This window comes from Aspergillus campestris, assembly GCF_002847485.1.
Source record: "Aspergillus campestris IBT 28561 chromosome Unknown P168scaffold_5, whole genome shotgun sequence".
In the NCBI taxonomy this organism is placed as follows: Eukaryota; Fungi; Ascomycota; class Eurotiomycetes; order Eurotiales; family Aspergillaceae; genus Aspergillus; species Aspergillus campestris.
In genome coordinates, this window is record NW_020194340.1 from 1,181,908 (window position 1) to 1,199,755 (window position 17,848).

General features: G+C 54.1%; 6 protein-coding genes across 6 annotated transcripts; 3 read left to right on the top strand and 3 right to left on the bottom strand.

Annotated features, from left to right (window-relative positions):
- Position 1: 1 nt before the first annotated feature.
- P168DRAFT_304099 (DUF890 domain protein) lies at positions 2-2,208 on the top strand. Its single transcript, XM_024838817.1, has 10 exons — positions 2-454; positions 512-559; positions 604-679; positions 731-741; positions 788-886; positions 935-1,008; positions 1,054-1,183; positions 1,230-1,320; positions 1,387-1,650; positions 1,745-2,208. Exons 1-10 carry the CDS (start codon positions 375-377, stop codon positions 2,177-2,179), a joined length of 1,308 nt encoding a protein of 435 aa, XP_024693601.1. The 5' UTR covers positions 2-374; the 3' UTR covers positions 2,180-2,208.
- Positions 2,209-2,282: 74 nt separating this feature from the next.
- P168DRAFT_267872 (tetratricopeptide repeat domain protein) lies at positions 2,283-5,315 on the bottom strand. Its single transcript, XM_024835064.1, has one exon. The coding sequence runs from the start codon at positions 5,231-5,233 to the stop codon at positions 2,318-2,320; it is 2,916 nt and encodes a 971-aa protein (XP_024693602.1). The 5' UTR covers positions 5,234-5,315; the 3' UTR covers positions 2,283-2,317.
- A 1,027-nt stretch (positions 5,316-6,342) lies between these two features.
- Positions 6,343-7,948, top strand: P168DRAFT_267876 (glycoside hydrolase family 5 protein; the record flags this gene model as incomplete). Its single annotated transcript, XM_024835065.1, has 4 exons — positions 6,343-6,440; positions 6,493-6,757; positions 6,825-7,205; positions 7,268-7,948. 4 exons carry the CDS (start codon positions 6,343-6,345, stop codon positions 7,946-7,948), a joined length of 1,425 nt encoding a protein of 474 aa, XP_024693603.1.
- Positions 7,949-8,895: 947 nt separating this feature from the next.
- On the bottom strand, positions 8,896-12,154 carry P168DRAFT_318047 (putative translation elongation factor eEF-3; the record flags this gene model as incomplete). Its single annotated transcript, XM_024840169.1, has 2 exons — positions 8,896-9,015; positions 9,083-12,154. 2 exons carry the CDS (start codon positions 12,152-12,154, stop codon positions 8,896-8,898), a joined length of 3,192 nt encoding a protein of 1,063 aa, XP_024693604.1.
- Positions 12,155-14,510: 2,356 nt separating this feature from the next.
- Positions 14,511-15,940, top strand: P168DRAFT_289840 (putative glutamine-serine rich protein MS8). The gene is made up of 4 exons (XM_024837087.1): positions 14,511-15,011; positions 15,196-15,367; positions 15,415-15,568; positions 15,646-15,940. The coding sequence occupies exons 1-4, from the start codon at positions 14,829-14,831 to the stop codon at positions 15,746-15,748; spliced, it is 612 nt and encodes a 203-aa protein (XP_024693605.1). The 5' UTR covers positions 14,511-14,828; the 3' UTR covers positions 15,749-15,940.
- A 303-nt stretch (positions 15,941-16,243) lies between these two features.
- P168DRAFT_289841 (uncharacterized protein) lies at positions 16,244-17,709 on the bottom strand. The gene has a single exon (XM_024837088.1). The coding sequence runs from the start codon at positions 17,676-17,678 to the stop codon at positions 16,656-16,658; it is 1,023 nt and encodes a 340-aa protein (XP_024693606.1). The 5' UTR covers positions 17,679-17,709; the 3' UTR covers positions 16,244-16,655.
- Positions 17,710-17,848: the final 139 nt, after the last annotated feature.

The window sequence follows — 17,848 nt, forward strand, 5'->3', positions numbered from 1 at the left end:
GGAAGAGACGGGTAGAAAAGAGAAAAAAAAACTAAATAGAGGAAAAAACTGCTAACTGATCAGATCTGCAAAAGACGCGAAAGAGGGGGATGGATTATCCGTGATGTCATTCCTTTACCCCCCTGAACATTCTTCCTCTCCATGTCCTTTTTTCCCTTGGTTATTGATGATTTTCTCTCCACAAAATCCATCTAAAAATACACTCCCTGGACCCGATTCCCGTGGCGATTCCGATCGGGTCAACAACCAGAGGTCGTGTGTGAGTTGCTGGGTGAGCCCCACACTGGTAATCCACGGTCTCCATCCTCATCTCCGCTGCCTATTTCCGGATTTTTTTTTTCTGGAGAGTTCCGACAGGGATTTAAGCCACCACAATGCGAGCCGCTCGGAATATCTATAGAGATGACGTGGATTTTGCGGAATTGGCGCTGCAGTCGCCCGGGTTTGCGAAATAGTATGATACATGAATGGAGTGGAATGGGCACTACACGGGTGGGCTGACGGTGGACAGTTTGAAATCCAACGGTCAACTGGACTTTAGCGACCCGAACGCGGTTCGGTAGGCTGGCCCTGACTGTGGAGTGGGCTGGGCTGACCAGATAGACAATTGACCAAGAGTCTCTTGAAACGCGATTTCAATCTGGATGTCGAGATCCCGGACGATCGACTCTGTCCACCGGTGGGTGCCACTCCTACAACATGACAGGCCATAGGAGGCTAACTAGACTAGGTTCCAAATAGGTGGGTAGCATTTGGGTTGTGAGTCGCTGGTCTGACACGGCTCCAGGTTAAATTATATCCTCTGGGTGCAGGACCTGCTAGACACAACGGGACGTGAATACCGTGATGAATACGACCCGGATAGAGTAGTCCAAGGGCTGGACATGTAGGCTGCCCGCTCCAGCTACCTAGTCGCATGGACTCACAAGCGCAGAGGAACGGGAGGTTGCTGCATATACCCATTACTGGGCTGCGCGACACGACCACTGTGGAAATTCGTAGCAACAGGTACGGGCGATCACTCCTCCGACACGCTCGAGGCTAACAAAGTAGACATCGACGACAATACCATCCAGACGTCACGGAAGAATGTATCAGCCAATGGACTCGAATCGCGCATCCAGGTTGTCGAGACTAACCCCGACGACGACCTCATCCCGCTGGACAAACTAGGAGTGGAAAAGTAAGCCGACCACCTCACCACCGCACACTCGATCTAACAATACCAGATTGGATTTCACAATGTGCAATCCTCCCTTCTACGCCTCCCGCAACGAGATGATCACATCCGCCCAAGAAAAAGAACGACCTCCCTTCTCCGTACGTATCCCTCCAATAACCCCCACCTCTACTCAAGAAACTCGCTAAGGCCAACCCCTTCCATAGGCATGCACAGGCTCCGAAATAGAGATGGTCACCCCAGGAGGCGAAGTCTCCTTCGTGTCGCGCATGATCGACGAAAGTCTACGCCTCCGCAGCGCCGTCACCTGGTACACGTCCATGGTCGGCAAGCTGAGCAGCGTCTCCGTCCTCGTGGAGAAGCTCGCCTCGTACGGAATCCACAACTACGCGGTTACGGAGTTCGTGCAGGGGTCTAAGACGAGACGGTGGGCGATTGCGTGGTCGTTTTCGGATTATCGGCCTTCGGTTGTATGTTCCCTCCACCCAACCCTTTCTCCAGTTCATTTCCACTGGACGTGGGATATACCATACATAACAGACCAGGTACTAACAAATACACCAGGCAACAGCACGCTCAATAACCGGCCTCCCCAAACACCTCCTCCCCTTCCCCTCAGAATACACATTCGATATCGCGCACGCATCAATCGACGACATCGGCCACAAGCTCGACTCCGAGCTCGTCGAGATCCCCGTGCAGTGGGTCTGGCACAAGAGTCAAGCGACGGGGATTGGGTTCGCGATGGAGAACGTGTGGTCGCGGCAGGCGCGGCGCAAATTGAAGAGCAGCGATACGTCGTTGGAGATGCAGAAGGCGAGTGTGGACGAGGAGGATGCCGCGCTAGGGTTTAAGATTCAGCTGAAGAAGGAGGGCGTATTGGAGGATAGGGATAGGGAAGGGGGCGTGAGGGTGTTGGTGAGGTGGGCGAAGGGGGCGGATACGGTGTTGTTTGAGAGTTTTTGTGGGATGGTGAAGAGGAAGGTGGAGGGGAGGTAGTCTACTTTATGTTATTAGTAGTGAGACTGGCTACATGACTTATTTTGTGTCCTGATCAAGGAATGGAAAAGAAATGAAATGAAAGCAAAGAAACCCATTTTGTATATCTAGTAACGAATCAAGCAAACTATGTATGTATCAAGTACTCCCCACCTCACTCTGCAACTCCTTCAACCTCGCCCACCCATCACTATCCTCCCAGAACTCCTTGCCCTTGCCCAAAATCCCCCTCACTGCACTCCGCGCCTTGAACCTCCAATCCTTCGCGACCATCTCGGCCTCCTCCCCCTCAGCAGGGACAGACCCCTCCCTATCCATAGGCCCATACTTCGCATACCCACTGCGCACAAGCCGCTCCGTTGCGCGCACAACATCCATCCAGCGCTTCTCATCGCCCATCTGGAACGCGCCCTGCGTGGCCGATGCAACGGTCGCGCGCCAGGACTTCTCGTAAGCCTCAAGAGCCTTCGACGGCCGCTGGCGCCAGGCTTCGACCTCTGCGACGAGTAGCCACAGCGGGGCGGAGTGAGTGATGAGCGGGACGATGCCGTCGTCGATGAGAGAGAGGATCTGGCCAGCGATAGTGCCGCTGCGGATGACGTATTCGGAGTTGTTGTCGTTGGCGTCGACTTTGATGAGCAGCTGCTCGTACTCGTTGGCTGTTACGAGGTGGTCGACGAGCATGCTCAGGATGGGTGCGTCGACGGCTGCTTCGCCCTTTTTGGGACCCAGGAGTTCGACGAGGCGGCGTTGCGCGGTGACCACGTCTCGGAAGGGCGTGTAGGGGGGTGGGATTGCTGCGGCGACTGTGAGGACGTTGTCCCAGATGCGGGCGTCGGTGTGTTTGAGGTGGGCCGCGCGGTGGAGTGCTGTGAGGGCTTCGCGCTGGCGCTTGTAGGGGTCTTGGGGGGCTGCTTTTTTCGGCGCGTTCTCGTCATCGTTGTCGTCGTCGGATGGTTGGTCTTCGAGGTCGACTGGGTTGGTGGCTGTCTCCGAGGGCTTGGGCGAGCGGAGGATGGCGGCCGCGAGATTGCTCCAGGCTTGGGCGTCGTTGTCTTCGAGTTGGACGGTGCGGGTGAAGGATTCGATGGCGTCGTCCCAGTGGCTGAGCTCGAGTTGCACGCAGCCGAGGGCGAACCAGGCGCCGTGGTTGAGGCGGTTGATGTCGAGACTCTTGTGGTAGGCTTCCTCGGCCTTTTCCAGGGCGGGGGGCTTCAGCGTGAGGAAGTGGCGCGCGAGGGAGCGTTGCGCGCGGGCGTATCTGTTACCCGACACTTCCCAGGCACGATCGTACATCTTCGGGTCGGAGTTGATGTCGCCCAGGATGCAGAACAGGCGCGGGGCGTTGGCCGGGAGAGGGGACAGCTCGGGGCCCTCGAAGCTGTCGTTCTCGTCTTCGGCGTCCTTGTTTGTGCGCTCGTACAGCTGTCTGCGGACCATGAGTCTGGCTGTTTCTTCTCTCTCCGTGGCGGCGTAGCACAGCGCGGCTTCCGCCCACATCTGCAGCCGTTCGTAGATATCAAGGGCAGTACGCAAGCCACCGAGGTTGACCCATCTCGTGGCGAGTTCCGCTTCCAGGTCCCACCGGGTCGAGAAGTTGAGGATCCAGATGTACTCCAGTCGCTCGGCGGCCGAGGCGGACTCGGATTTCTCGGGCCGGGGCAGGAATGTCGTGGGCTCTTGCGTCGAGTCGCCCGCGTTTGCGTCGAGGCTTGCCGTGTCCGCAATGACTTGGTCCACAAGCGCTTGCATCTGCAGAACCGCTCGCTCCACTGTCCGGGCCTTGTAGCCTTCGATGCGGCTTCGTAGCAGCAGCGCCTGGGTGTAAATCTGCCAGTTTGAGCTGCCGCCTTCGAGGACACGCGAAGCATAGGGGTGGGTCTCCTCTCGCGTCAGGCCATTTTCGGGGGCCGTGTTGGTGATGGCCGAGGCGAGGGCAAGCAGAATGACGGAATCCACAGGGTCCAGCCGGGGCTGGTCTCCGGGATCAAGAGACGCCAATGCCGGCGGCAGGGTGGACTCGTCCTGGACCGTCACTGGCTTGCCCTGGGATTCTTGGCCTTCGTCCTTGGTAAAAGAGATGGATTCCAACAGGGTATCATCATTAAGGTCCAGCTTCTTGGGAGCCGAGGGCTGCGATTCACCCTGGCCACTACTTGAGATCTCCTCGTTGGTCTTGGCCAAGATCACCAGCTGACTGATATCGCGGTCTTGGAACTTGGTCCTCTTTCCCATCTTGCCGGTCAGAGCAAACTCGAACTTCCGCACGTCGGCAGCCTTCTCGAGATCTTGCCGGGCCTTGGCGTCGTAGCCATGATGAGTGTGAATCGTGGCTCTCTCGACCAAGAATCTGCCCTTGTCTTGCGCAGTCGACTTATCGCTCAGCACGAACTTGCTCAACTCCTCCAGATCACCATAGATGGCATCTTGAAGAGCGCCGGTGACTTCCGAGAGCATCTTCTGGTGCAGGAAGTTCACGCGCATTCTCGCGGTCCTAGCCACCAGGGGCGCGTCGGCGAGCGACAGGCCCGCATCGACCAAGATCGCCTTGGCCACGGCAAAGAGCTCCACATTCGGCGTCAGCTTGTACGCTGCCTCACCGTCGACCGAGAGGCCACGGATCATGGCATCGCGGACCGACTTAAGAACTGCGGGGCTGGGTCGCAGTGCAGCAGGGATGACAACGTCGGCAGGGCTGAAGGCCAACGGCGGCCCCGTGACGTTCGACTGTAGGAAGCCAAAGAGCGCAGCCAGTCCGATGTGAAGCAGCTGCGAGCGCTGTTGCTCGGGGGTCAAGCCATCCTGGGTCTCTTGGGCAACGGCCTTGGTCCGCTCCGCCAAGAACGTGGTGTAGGTGATTTCCCCATTCGAGACACGGCTCAGAGCGCTGTCGTCTGCATTCTGACCAAAGATGGATTGTGCCAGAGGCAGCTGCAAGATGGGGACTATGTCTCCGTCGACTAATCGGACGGGTTCATACACGTCGTGGAGGGGTGACTCCGTATCGAACAAGGAATTTAATGAGGCGGGGTACGCCGTGGAGCCTTCTGCCATTTTCAATCAACCGTTCACGACAGGATCATCCTCTAGATAGCGGCAATTGAGAAGTAGAGAATGGATTCCCGGGAGATTGGAGGGGAAATCTTGACAGAAGATGCGCTAGGAAGCTGGATGGACGGAGAGATGATTGATAATCGTGAATTCTAATCTTCATGGATCGTGCTGGAATCCTGCGGGGTCTTTTTTTTTTTTTTTTTTTTCTCCCGTTTCTGCCTTATCGATAAGGAAATAGAGTGCTGTGGTAGTAGTGTGGCATTAGCTGGTTTATATGAGAGCGGGATCTTATGGGCACTATACCCACGCACTGGATACTGGATCTACTTCTTCGACTGACATCGCGTCTCTCTTCATTCCATCTCACATCGCATGTAACTGATAATCAATTGGATTTGTCTTATTTGATATTTGTTATATATGTATTGGTTTTTATCACCATGATAACTCAGGCAAGTCAAATTTAACTGGATCATGGACATGTTCGAGTGCTAATAGCTGCTTTAGAGTACGGGGTACATACTGGTTGATAGCTATATCAGACCTAAACTATATTGAGAAATGACATAATGTACTCAAAGCAATGGCTGAATGGGGAAACTTCGCTCTTGGAATGTGGTCTTGATCGAGAGACACCCATGAGGATGCATACCACCCCGCAGGGCAAATCCTTCGAAGCCCCCGCAGGATGATGGTCCAATATGTCTAGGCTGTGGATCGCTTTCTCGAAAAAGATTCAAGTGACCATAATGGGCTAGATACCGACAATAGGCCGCCTGATATGCAAAGTACGTAAGGCTGGGCCAACGCCCATGACAGGGCCCATAACAGGCTAAATCATCCCTTTACCCGCGAGACCCCTACTCCAGGACATGGGGTCACTGCATACAACACTATCACAGTGCTGCGGACTACCCCTCTTCGACGTCTCCAACTGGATTAACACGTCATGAATCTGGTGTGAGGCGTGCATTTTACCGGCATCCGGCTACTGCGTTGTAGTTCCTCTCGCCAGCCCCCCCTCACTATTTATCTGCCCACGGGTTTCCCCTTTGCAGGAGCAACTTACCAAGCATAGCACGATAGAAACTCAATCTACTACCTTCAACATGGCGACTGGCATTCTTAGAGTGGACGGGAACAAAGTCCTCGACAAGAATGGAGACGAGGTGCTTCTCCGGGGTGCTGCCCTTGGCGGATGGATGAAGTATGCACCCTTCTAAGATGGAAAGATGAGCATTCTGACATTATGGATTCAGCATGGAGAACTTCATCACCGGCTACCCCGGTCACGAGTCGCAGCACCGGGCTGCCATGCGCAAGGCCCTCGGCGCTGAGAAGTACGAGTTCTTCTTCGACAAGTTCCTCGAGTATTTCTTCACGGAGGCAGATGCCAAGTTCTTCGCATCTCTGGGTCTCAACTGCCTCCGCCTTCCATTCAACTATCGCCATCTGGAGGATGACATGAACCCCCGGGTTTTGAAAGAGTCGGGCTTTAAACATCTAGACCGGGTGATTGACTTGGTGAGTACCTGCACAGTCAGCCGTGAACAGGCACCCAATATACTGATCCAGAATCCACCCTGAACAGTGCGCCAAAGAGAAGATCTACACCATCATCGACATGCACACAGCACCCGGCGGTCAAAACGGCGATTGGCACGCTGATAACACCACCAGCTACGCCGCCTTCTGGGACTACAAGGACCACCAGGATCGGACCGTGTGGCTGTGGGAGCAAATCGCCGCCAGATACCGGGGCAACCCATGGGTCGCGGGGTACAACCCTCTCAACGAGCCCTGCGATCCGGAGCACGTCCGGCTTCCAGCCTTCTACGCACGCATCGAGAAGTCCATCCGGGCCGTGGACCCCGAGCACATCCTCTGGCTAGACGGAAACACATTCGCCATGGAGTGGAAGGGATTCGACCAGGTCCTCCCAAACAGTATCTACGCCATGCACGACTATTCCGTACGTTCTTCCTTCTATCCCATACCCCAAACCAAACCCCACACTAACCCGATCTCCACCAGTCAATGGGCTTCCCCACAGGCGAACGCTACACAGGCTCCCCGGAACAAAAACAGACCCTCGAACGGCAATACCTTCGCAAAGCGGACTTCATGACGCGCAACAACACAGCAACCTGGAACGGCGAGTTCGGCCCCGTCTACGCGGACCCACGCACCGACCCCGAAGCCGCAACCACCAACCAAGCACGCTACAACCTCCTCGGCGACCAGCTCTCCATCTACGACAAGTACCGCATCCACTGGAGCATCTGGCTGTACAAGGACATCGGCCTCCAAGGCATGGTGCACACCAGCCCCACCAGCAAATGGAACTCGACCATCCAGTCCTTCCTCGACAAGAAGAGCCATCTGTGGCTGGACGCGTGGGGGAGGAAGCCTTCTTCTACGAACGAGGCGGGATCGCCCGAGGCTGCGCTGCAGCCGCTGGTGGACTGGATTGATGGGGTGGCGCCGGCTGCGAAGGAGACTTACCCCACGCCGTGGGATACGAAGAGGCATCTGCTGAGGAATGTGTTCCAGACGTTTGTGGCGAGCTCGTTTGCGGAGGAGTTCGCGGGCTTGTTTCGTGGATTGGGGGTGGAGGAGTTGGATGCATTGGCGAAGAGCTTTGCCTTTGAGCAGTGTGTTTTGCGGGAGGGGTTGAATGGAATTTTGAGGGAGCATGCTGGGATTCCTTCGTAGATATCTTTTGATAGTGGTAGTATCAACGGAATATAAGGTTACTTACGACGAAACGTAAAGAGTTTCGAGATATCTTCCGTACTTTTCTATTACACTACACAAAGATATAAGAAAAAACTTAGAGCAGAGCCGTAGAACAAGGATCAATAGCATCAATAGCATGGCCAGATTAATTCATATATGAATCTTGGCTAAGTTGAACCAGCTATACACCACAGCGCTTCAGTAGTATCACCGGATATCATTATTTCGACAGGTACTCAGAAAGTGAGAATCCATCTCTATTCCACTCCGTCTACTACCTACCGCCTTGATCATTTCATGCCTCATTTGCACTACTATCTTCATGGCTTGAGAATCGCTAGTAGCTTTTTACTAGCTGACACGTTTGATACACTGTAGCATCTCTCTGGGCTATTATGCAATGATGGATGATCATGCATGCTTCTACTAGAAGTGAGGGAACTAGTTACGGTTGGTCGGTATGCTTGGGTAGATGGTTCATATTGATCATCATGGATAATGTTTAGTTGTTCGTTGGATAAATTTCAAAGACACGGCTTCTTGTTGAACAGAACGCTGATTAGATTGAGGTGAGAGGGGGAGGGGGAAAAGGGGGGTGTTGGTGGTTGAGTGATTTTGGAACTCTTTATATGGCTGGTCTGCTTTTGTGCGGCGACAAAATAATACACAGATAGAGCCTTGCACTACAGTCTAGGCCGAATGACAACACTTAGGCATAGATACTACAGAGATACTACTACTCTACAGTAGGTAATAGTGAATTCCGAAGCAAAGTGAAATTCGTACGATCATTAAATCTTAAATCTATGAGCAACATCACGGCAAGTAAACCAGCTACCAGAGGTAATCCGACGCCCTCCTTTTTTTTTCTCCTTCAAACCATTCATCTATCCCAACGGACAATCTGGCTTCATTCCAAACATTTATTCCTCGTCGCTGAAGACCTCCTCTCCGCGCTTGCGGCGGGCCATGCGGTCCTTCTTCTTCTTGCGGAGCTCGGAGCTCGTGAGCTTCTTCTTCTTCTCGACGACAGTCTTGTTGCCCTGTTGATGTTGTTAGCGGATGATCTGGGGGGTTATGACTTGGTTGGGGATCAGTGTGAAAACATACCATAGCATCGACAATCTCCTCGTCGCCCTGCTTCTCGGTGAGACGGGGACCGGAGCCCTGACCGGTCACCCAGTTGTGGCCGGAAGGAGTCATCTGGCCGTCCATGACAGCCCACACTTCCTCGGTGAGGTTCTCGGTGAACTCACGCGAGTGCGTGATGATGACAACACCACCCTCGAAGGACTTGAGGGCCTTGGAGAGGGCACCCAGAGAGTCACGGTCCAGGTAGTTGGTAGGCTCGTCCAGGACGATGACGTGGGGACGCTGCCACGAGCAGGCGGCCAGGACGACCTTGACACGCTGACCACCGGACAGACCGCGCATACGCGAGTGAGAAACCAGCTCGGCGTCCAGGCCGAACTGCTCGCAGTGCTGCTCGATCTCCTTCTTGACCAGGGGACGGAACTGACCGCTGGCCAGGGCCTCCTTCTGATCGACGTCGGCGACCATCTTGCCGTGGGACTGGATGATGTCGGGACGGGGGATCCAGGCGTTGTCGGCGGTCATCATGGGGGTCCACTTCTCGCTCTTCATGCCGAGGTTGTCACCCAGCAGGAACGAACACTCGTACTCGTAGGTGTTCTTGAACTTGCGACGGCCGTGGATGCCGATGACGCGGCGGGGGGTGTCGTTGATGTAGTAGATCTTGTCCATCGCCTTCTCGTCCTCCTCGGTGACGATCTTGTTGGCGCGGTCCATGGTCTCACGGTCCTCACCGGTCTGGAAACGCCACTGGATGTACTCGGAGGGAGTGCTGTCGAGGTGGTTATCGATATGGGCGAACGCGTGCTGCTTGATGTACGCGATACGGATGTTCTCGTGCTGGTAGACCTCACCGGCGGTGGGGACCAGCTCACCCGTCAGGACGTTGATCAGGGTGGACTTGCCGGCACCGTTGGGACCGATGACGGCAATACGGGAGCCCAGGGAGACCTGGAAGCTGATGTCCATGATCTGGGGACGGGGGGTGTTGGGGTACTGGAAGGTGACGTTGCTGCAACGGACGATGGCCTTGGCCTTGGTCTTGACACCCTCGAGGAAACCGGGCTCGGGGAACTTGAACTCCATGTCGCTGGCGCCGAGCTCGTAGTAGGAGCGGGCGGCGGGGACCTTCTTGACGAACTCGCTCAGGCAGCCACGGTAACGCTTCAGCTTGAAGCGCTCGTAGTGGACGACGTGCTGGATGACGTTGTCGAGGAACTTGCTGTCGTGGGAGACGATGATGGAGGTGCAGGGGGAGGTGCACAGGTAGTTCTCCAGCCAGGCGACGTTCTTGACGTCCAAGTGGTTGGTGGGCTCGTCCAGCAGCAGGATATCGGGCTTCTCGAACACGGCACGGGCCAGGGCGAGCTTCATCTTCCAGCCACCGGAGAGGGCGGTGATGGGGCCCTCGAGCTGCTCGCGGAGGAAACCGAACTCCTCGAGCTTGTCGGACACCTCCTTCTCGTTGGGGTCGATGCCGACCTCACGCAGCTTCTTCAGGGTCCAGCCGAGGACGGTCTGCTCCGTGTCGGCGGCGTCGAGGTCGTGCTCGACGTAGACGGTCTTGACCTCGTCCTTCTTGGGGAAGCCCTCGAGCTGCTCGTTGTTGATGGCGCGCATGAGGGTGGTCTTACCGGTACCGTTGGGGCCGAGCAGACCGTAGCGCTGGCCACGCTTCAGACGCAGGTGGGTCTGGTTCAGCAGGATCTTGGCACCGTAGGCCAGGGAGAAGGTGCAGTTGCACAGGTCCTCACCCTCCTCCTCGTCGGAGGGGACCGCGTCCGCGGCGGCGGCCTCGGGGGAGGCACGCTTGCGGAGGGTCTCGGCGATGGCCTTGGCCTCACCCTCACCGACGATGGCGCTGATGTAGGGCTGGGCGTTCTGGGTCCAGCTGGTGATCTCGCTGTCCTTCTCGTCGACGAGCTGACCGGCGATGGCACCGACGTAGTTGATGACGGCCTCGGCCTTGTCGGCCTGGGCCTTGAACTTGGGGGCCAGGATCTCCTTGAGGATGGCGGAGACGGTGGAGATGTCACCGGCGGTGGAGATCTCGGGGATCTTACCGTCCTTGACGTCACCGACACGGCTGAGGGTGTCGAGGGCCTGGCGGGTCTTGCCACGGGCCTCGGGGTCGGCGAGGGTGTCGAAGTTCTTGTTGAGGCCGGGCATCAACTTGGGCAGGAAGGGAGCGACGAGCTGAGGGTCCTCCACGAGCTTACACATGTTGTCGACGATGACGGCGGTCTTACGCTTGATGGCGGTCTCACGCTCGGTAAGACCACGATCCAGCAGGGGGACCATGATGGCCAGGGTGGGGCCAGTGACATCGGACACGAAAGTGGTGGCACCGAGCAAGTGAACGGTCTCGGGGACGTTCTGGGGCTTGGCGATACACTTGATGAGCTCGGGAATGAAGCGCTCAATATCCTTGTTGACGATCAGGCCGCAGACCTTCTCCATGGTGGAGTAGGCGTACTTCTTGATCTCGGCCTTGGTGTCCCACATGGCCTCGGAGACGACGGGGATCAGCTCGGGGACACGGAAGGACAGCTGAGCGGGGGCGGACTCGACGAGAGAGTTGATGCAGTCGAGAGCACACTGCTTCTCGGTCCACTTCTGGGCGGAGCTGATGGACTCCAGGATAGGGGGGAGGACGGCCTTGACGGCGTTGCCGTTGATACCCTTGACGATGGCACTGGCGGCGGAGATGGCGGCATCCTTGACGGCGGGGACCTTGTCACCGGCGGCGGCCAGGACGGAGGGCAGGAGAGTGACCAGGTGAGGCTCGACGGCCGGGTCGATGGTGGAGTGGGAGGCGATGGCGCGGATAGCGTCCAGAGCACGCTCACGGGCGTTGGCATCCTTCTTGTTGCCCAGGGACTTCTGGAGCGACTCGACGGCCTTGAGGGGCAGAGTCTGCTCGGGGATGGGGCCACTGAGGAGGGTGGCCAAGTTGCTGGAGGCCTCGTTCACCTGGTCCTGGGTAGTAGAGATGCTCAGGTTCTTGAGGAGGTCCTCGAGAACGGCGACGGTCTGAGCGGTCTCCTTACCGGAGACGGCAGGGACGGAAGCAACATCAACAGCAGGCATTTTGTAAAAGACAACGATATCGTTCTAAACCGGGTATCTTGAGAAAAGAGGAGGCTGCCACGAAAACTGCGTCCGAAGAAATGAAACGACGCAGAAGACGCTTGACGAGGAGCCAAAGAAAAAAATCTAAGACTTTTGAGGCTTCCTTTTAAAATCCGTCCGAGACAGATATAAAAAAAGAAGAAAAAGGAAAAAGAAACAGAAAGGTCTCAAAGTAAAGAGAGGACCAGATCTCCAAGAAGAGATTAGGGGAGAGAGAGAGAGAGAGGGATAGATGAAAGGAGGAAGAGGGGAGAAGGAGGGGAAAGGAAGAAAAATGGATGGGGAGGGATGATATTTATCGGTTTGTGGCCTGAATTTTTTTTTTCGCCGCCCGAAAGATAAAAAAATTTTTAACAATTTTTTTATCCAACCCACTTTTTTCTGCCTCTCTGTCCCGCACTAGAGCCGGATTCGGTTTAGGGGCGATGACTGTCGAAGCAACCAGTCCGATAGGGCCCGTGGCGGTTCTGGTATCATTTAGTGGTTGTTACTCAATATGAGGTAGAATACCTACCTATTAAGTGTTGGGTTGATCGAAAAGACTAGAAGTGTCTTTGTATTGAGGACATTCGAGTTTTCTTCGAGATAGATGGACTGTTTAGGGCTCGGACAGCGTGACAGATCCCGGCCTGAGGCAATTCCCATCTAATGTACTCCGTACTTCACCGTTGGAATTCCAAGCTGAGCCCCTTTCTTTGATCTTCGTGTATTCTGACGTGGGATTATGTTATTTGATTGATTACTTTATTTTCTTATTAATTACTCCGATGATTTATGATGATGGTGAAAGTCAAACAGATCCGTGCCTGGATTACTCGTGTTACAGAATGATGATACGAAACTAAATTATTTTCAACATCAAGACTTTACAACAAATAGTAATCAATGCGATGTTTATTGGCTTTCAGAGTCAGTCCTGTAGTCCTGGCTTGTAATCCGGGGATATAGAGAACCATCAGTTAGTGTCTTTTGTGTTGGCCTGCAGATGCTGGCATTATCTCGGTCGCCACCGGTGGCGCAGTCTTTTCCTCTGCTTTTCTTTCTTTCTTTTTTTTTTCCTTATTTTTTTTTTTTATCTTGACACTCCTTGGTTAATTCCAACCAATGATATACAATGTATAAAAGAATGATTGAAATAAAAATATAGACTTCAACTCAGCCATGGACTCTCCGAGATTTCTTTCCGGTCTCGCCCTCATGAACGTGCTGATGCCTCATCGCCTTCCTGGCCACCAGCGAATAATGACCGCATAATAACATGGCTTTGACCTTTCCTCCAAAAGAGAAGCCCTTTCTGATGGAGGGTGAGCATCCCACTCGGTTGGCTGCTGGTGGTTATTTTGGTCGCAACTCTGACAGGCTGAAACCATACCGCCTTTCTCCGTTCACCGCCGCTTTCTTTCTTTCTTTTTCCCTTTTAAATCAAATAGAGATTTAAAATGTATTCTGCATGGAGATAGTTGAACTCTTATCCCCGCGAAAAGGAGTGGCGAGTCCCTCTTTGGTGGGTCAAACCTTAACCATATTGTATATTTCGGAGTCCGTAGGACTAGGTACCGATAGGTACCTCCGTCGTAGTACCTGGTAGTGGGTACGAGGGAGTACATCAGTCTCGTCGGGTTTCTAGCGAGATTAGGGGTATCGAGTTAGACACGGTATTCACATTTTTCCTCTTCCTCTCAGTACGGAGTACTCCGTACTGGTACTAACTATGTATATCCGTCTGATTTCTCCTTGGTGCGAAATTGTGGAATAATACAGGTACCATTACGGCATCATACCATACTATATGTTTTTACTCATGCCGTAACTATAAGGGACCGATATAACTTTATCATGAGTCTCTTTGCTGCCTGAAGTATAACATTATTCTAGAGACCTGGAGTTCGTCATGCTGAGACCCAGATGAGGTCAGATTGACTATAGTATTGACAGCCTAGAAATCTGGCATTTATCAATCATGATCTCCACTCTCGTCCTGACTCAGTCAGTATGACATTTTCAAGTAATCCATCGTCAAGTCAACCTCATGTATACCTAATGATGACAATTCACTGTATCTACCTTATCACTACCTAGATCTAGCTATGGCTGTAGTATATGACCAACACAAGAACAGCTGAGACTCCTTATGAAAATGCAGCCGTGTCTGACAATGCCAATATTCACTAGTTCCAAAGCAGTGGAATCCCCTCGCCCCGCTTATCATCATCTCCCCAGCCCCTCAACAATGAGTTTACCTGTCACCACTGCATTAATTCACAGCTCATAGATCTTACTTGAAACATACTGTAGTTATCCCCTCTACCTTTCCACTATCAATTCCACCACATATATAAATAGCAGAAGTTATCCAGTCAAAGAGAGATTGAATACCACAGACCATACTAACCGAGTCCCGACACTGCCCCCCTCATCCCATCTACCGGGGTCTCTCTTTCCTCCGTAATAAAACCATCCCTCCTCCCATCTCACCATCTAATCTGCCCCTCCTGTTTTCTCTCTCTGGCCTCTTTTTCTCCGCTTCCCTTCTTGGCCTGCATACACCTACCCATCTACCCACCCTCCTACATCCTTCGATACACACACAACGGAGCACCAAAACATCCTTATCGTCGTTCCCATTATCAGTATGTCAGGCTCCTACAATAACAACAACTACTACCCTCCCTACGGAGGCGCTCCCCCGCAGCCCGGCTCCGGCCAGGACTACTACGGTGGAGGCCACCCTCAACCCGGATACGGTGCTCCCCCGGCCCATGATCCGTACGGACATCACCAACAACAACCTCAAGGAGGTCACTATCCGCCCTCGGTAAGTTTCTCGGTCTAGAAACACCCTTTTGCCCCTCCCTCCCCGAGACGCGCATTCCACACCTTCCATGCAGACACACTACTGCAGGGTAGACGCACTGCTGCATACCAACCCCCGCGCTGATCATTCTCCTTGATCTATCACTTGTGTATCTACTTATTTACTTACTTCCCTTTTTCAACAGCCCTACGACCAGCACTCCAACCCCCAGTACTCGGGAGCGCCCCCGCCGCAGTACTCCTACGGCGGTTCTCCCGCCCCGCATCAGGGCGGCTACCCCGGACAGGGCTATCCCCAGGATCGCGGTGCCGGCCACTCGCCGTACCCCCCGCCGATCAACATGGCGGCGCCGCCTCGTACTATGGTGGCCATCCGCAGCAGGGCGGTGCGCACATGGGCCCAGGGCCCGTCGGACCCGAGGGCGAGAGGGGTCTAGGCTCTACCATCTTGGGCGCTGCCGGTGGTGGCTTCGTCGGTCATAAGATGGGAGGTGGCATGTTGGGTACGGCTGGGGGTGCCTTGGCGGGTGCCGTGGGGATGAATGCGGCTACGAAGCAGTGAGTTTCTTCTCTCCTTCTTTCTTTGATCTTTCCCCTATGTCTATTGGTATGTGGACACTGCTAACTATTCACAGCCACAAGAAGCATAAGAAGCACAAGAAGGAAAAGAAGTACAAGAAGCACAAGAAGAGCGGGTCCAGCTCTAGCTCTAGCTCCAGCTCCAGCGATAGTGACTAGTTTCGTACCTGGCTTGGTGGAACGCCAGAGTGAAGACGCTGCGAACCCTCTTCGGAAGAACTCCTCACTGCTAGCTTTGATATCCTTTTTTAAACAAAGACACTTACTGTGATGGCATTCCAGTAGAATAAGTACCCGATTAACTCACACGCATCTCCTGTATTTCGTATAATTAAATCAGCTACATGCGGAACAGAAACTAGACTAAATTTAATTTGTTGCTCCCAAAGTTTGTGTCATCATGTCTAAAAGCCCCCCCATATCCCTTCTGCATCAGCCCTAGCTAGAACTGGATTCGGAATCGCGCGTGAAAGATTCCCTGGAGTAAGATTGATTTCAGATTCTATCCTGCATATTAGGTAGTTGGGTAGGAATTAGTTGTTATGTGTATGTGTATGTATGTATGTATGTGTACCTCTAGCGATGGTGGGGAGAGCGTCAGAACGGATGGGTTAGGAGGAAGACTCTAGTGAGGAGGATGGTTGGGATGTGGATGTACATTGTTGTATTTATCGTTAAAAATGGAAGGATATAGATAGGTAAGGTCTCGTGTCATTCGTGTCTGTCTGTCTGTTTGTCTGATGAAATGGAAGCCTTTGGCTTTGCGGGTTGGATTATCAGATCGGATAGAGGTGTCGTGCAGCGTATTGTTCTGTGGTGTTTTGCGACGTACTGTCGTTGCCGCATAGACGTGGTGTTGCCATTGGGCAGCTTAGTAGCCGGAATCGAACTATTCATCGCTTCGAGCCCTCAAGGATAGCGTCGCTTGTACACTTCCAAGTCGAAGTAATCAATCCGTCTTGGTCTTCTTGTCTTCGGCCGGTTTAACATGGTATGGTCCCCCTCGAGTGTTTCGAACACCTCGAGATATCCATAGCTTCAATTCCACAAGCAAACCTCTGCCTGTCTACTGCTCAGCATTGACCGTCTTAGTCGCCTGTCTGTCTCCAGCTGTCCAGAAAATAGTATCATCTCCCTCGAGTGTCTCGAACAAGCTCGAAGCCTCCCTCAGTGGCTCCCACCGAATGTTTCGCCGTTTCGCCGGACTATCCCACTCGATATGTGGCGTCATGGCCAGTATGCGTCTCCAGGACCTCCGCATAAAGCGCAGGGTGAACACATGCGGCCGTCCACTCGAAAACCGTTCGAACGTGTCGCCCTTTTTCGGCCCATACAGCAGGAGCTCTTTATTCAGAACGGTCTCTCCCTCCGTCGCCTTCACCTTCTCTGTCGGCCTCGCCTTTGTCCGCCGCGCCGGCGCATTCCACGGGATCTCGCCACTCATCAACCCCAGTAACGTCGCACGCTCCGTATCCGGCATCGGCGGCAGCAAACCCGCCTTCACCTTGGTATACCACGTCCTGCGTATATTCCGCCGGCGGCGCAAACAAGGATCCTTCCCCCAGACAGTCTTGCGCATCACAGGAGCGAGCTGCTTAGGCTGTTTATGGCGCAGCTGCTGGAGATTGGGGTTCCCCTGCTGAGAGCGCAACAGCTCGACGACGATCTTGGGGGGATTCCACCCGTCCTCGAACTGCGACGGCTGCTTCATGAGTTCCTCCACCGCTTCGTTGTCATGTGGCACGTCGCTCTCGATCATCTTGTCTGTCCAGGCGTGTCTCTGCGGCCCTTCGCGTCCGTAGGCGAGTCGCAGAACCTTTTCGAATGGCTTGAGGTAGCCCTCGTTGGCGCGTGTGAGGAGTGACAGTCTTTGTTTCCCTGTGCGCAGCAGTCGGCTCTGTCGGTTCCAGTCGCTCTTGAGGTCGTCTTTTACGACTGGTTGGCAGTAGCGGCGGAAGCGCTGGACGACGTAGCTGTGCATGTGTGTTCGGGCGACGGGGTCCGGGAGGTAGGAGCATTCGCGGAGGAGACATCTGTATAGGCGGGACCATTCTTGGGGGTGAACTGCCCCTGATTGGAAGCGGTCCATGGTGTATGAAGTTGAGAAAGGAAAACAGCTGGAGGTGTTTTAGCTAGAAATCGAGAGCAGCTCTCACCATGTATAAACGTCTGGAGTCCTCGGAGCAAAGGCTTGGTAAGACTAACCCGATCGGGAAATACATGCTTTTGGCCTGGGGCAGCTCCTTACGCGAAACACTA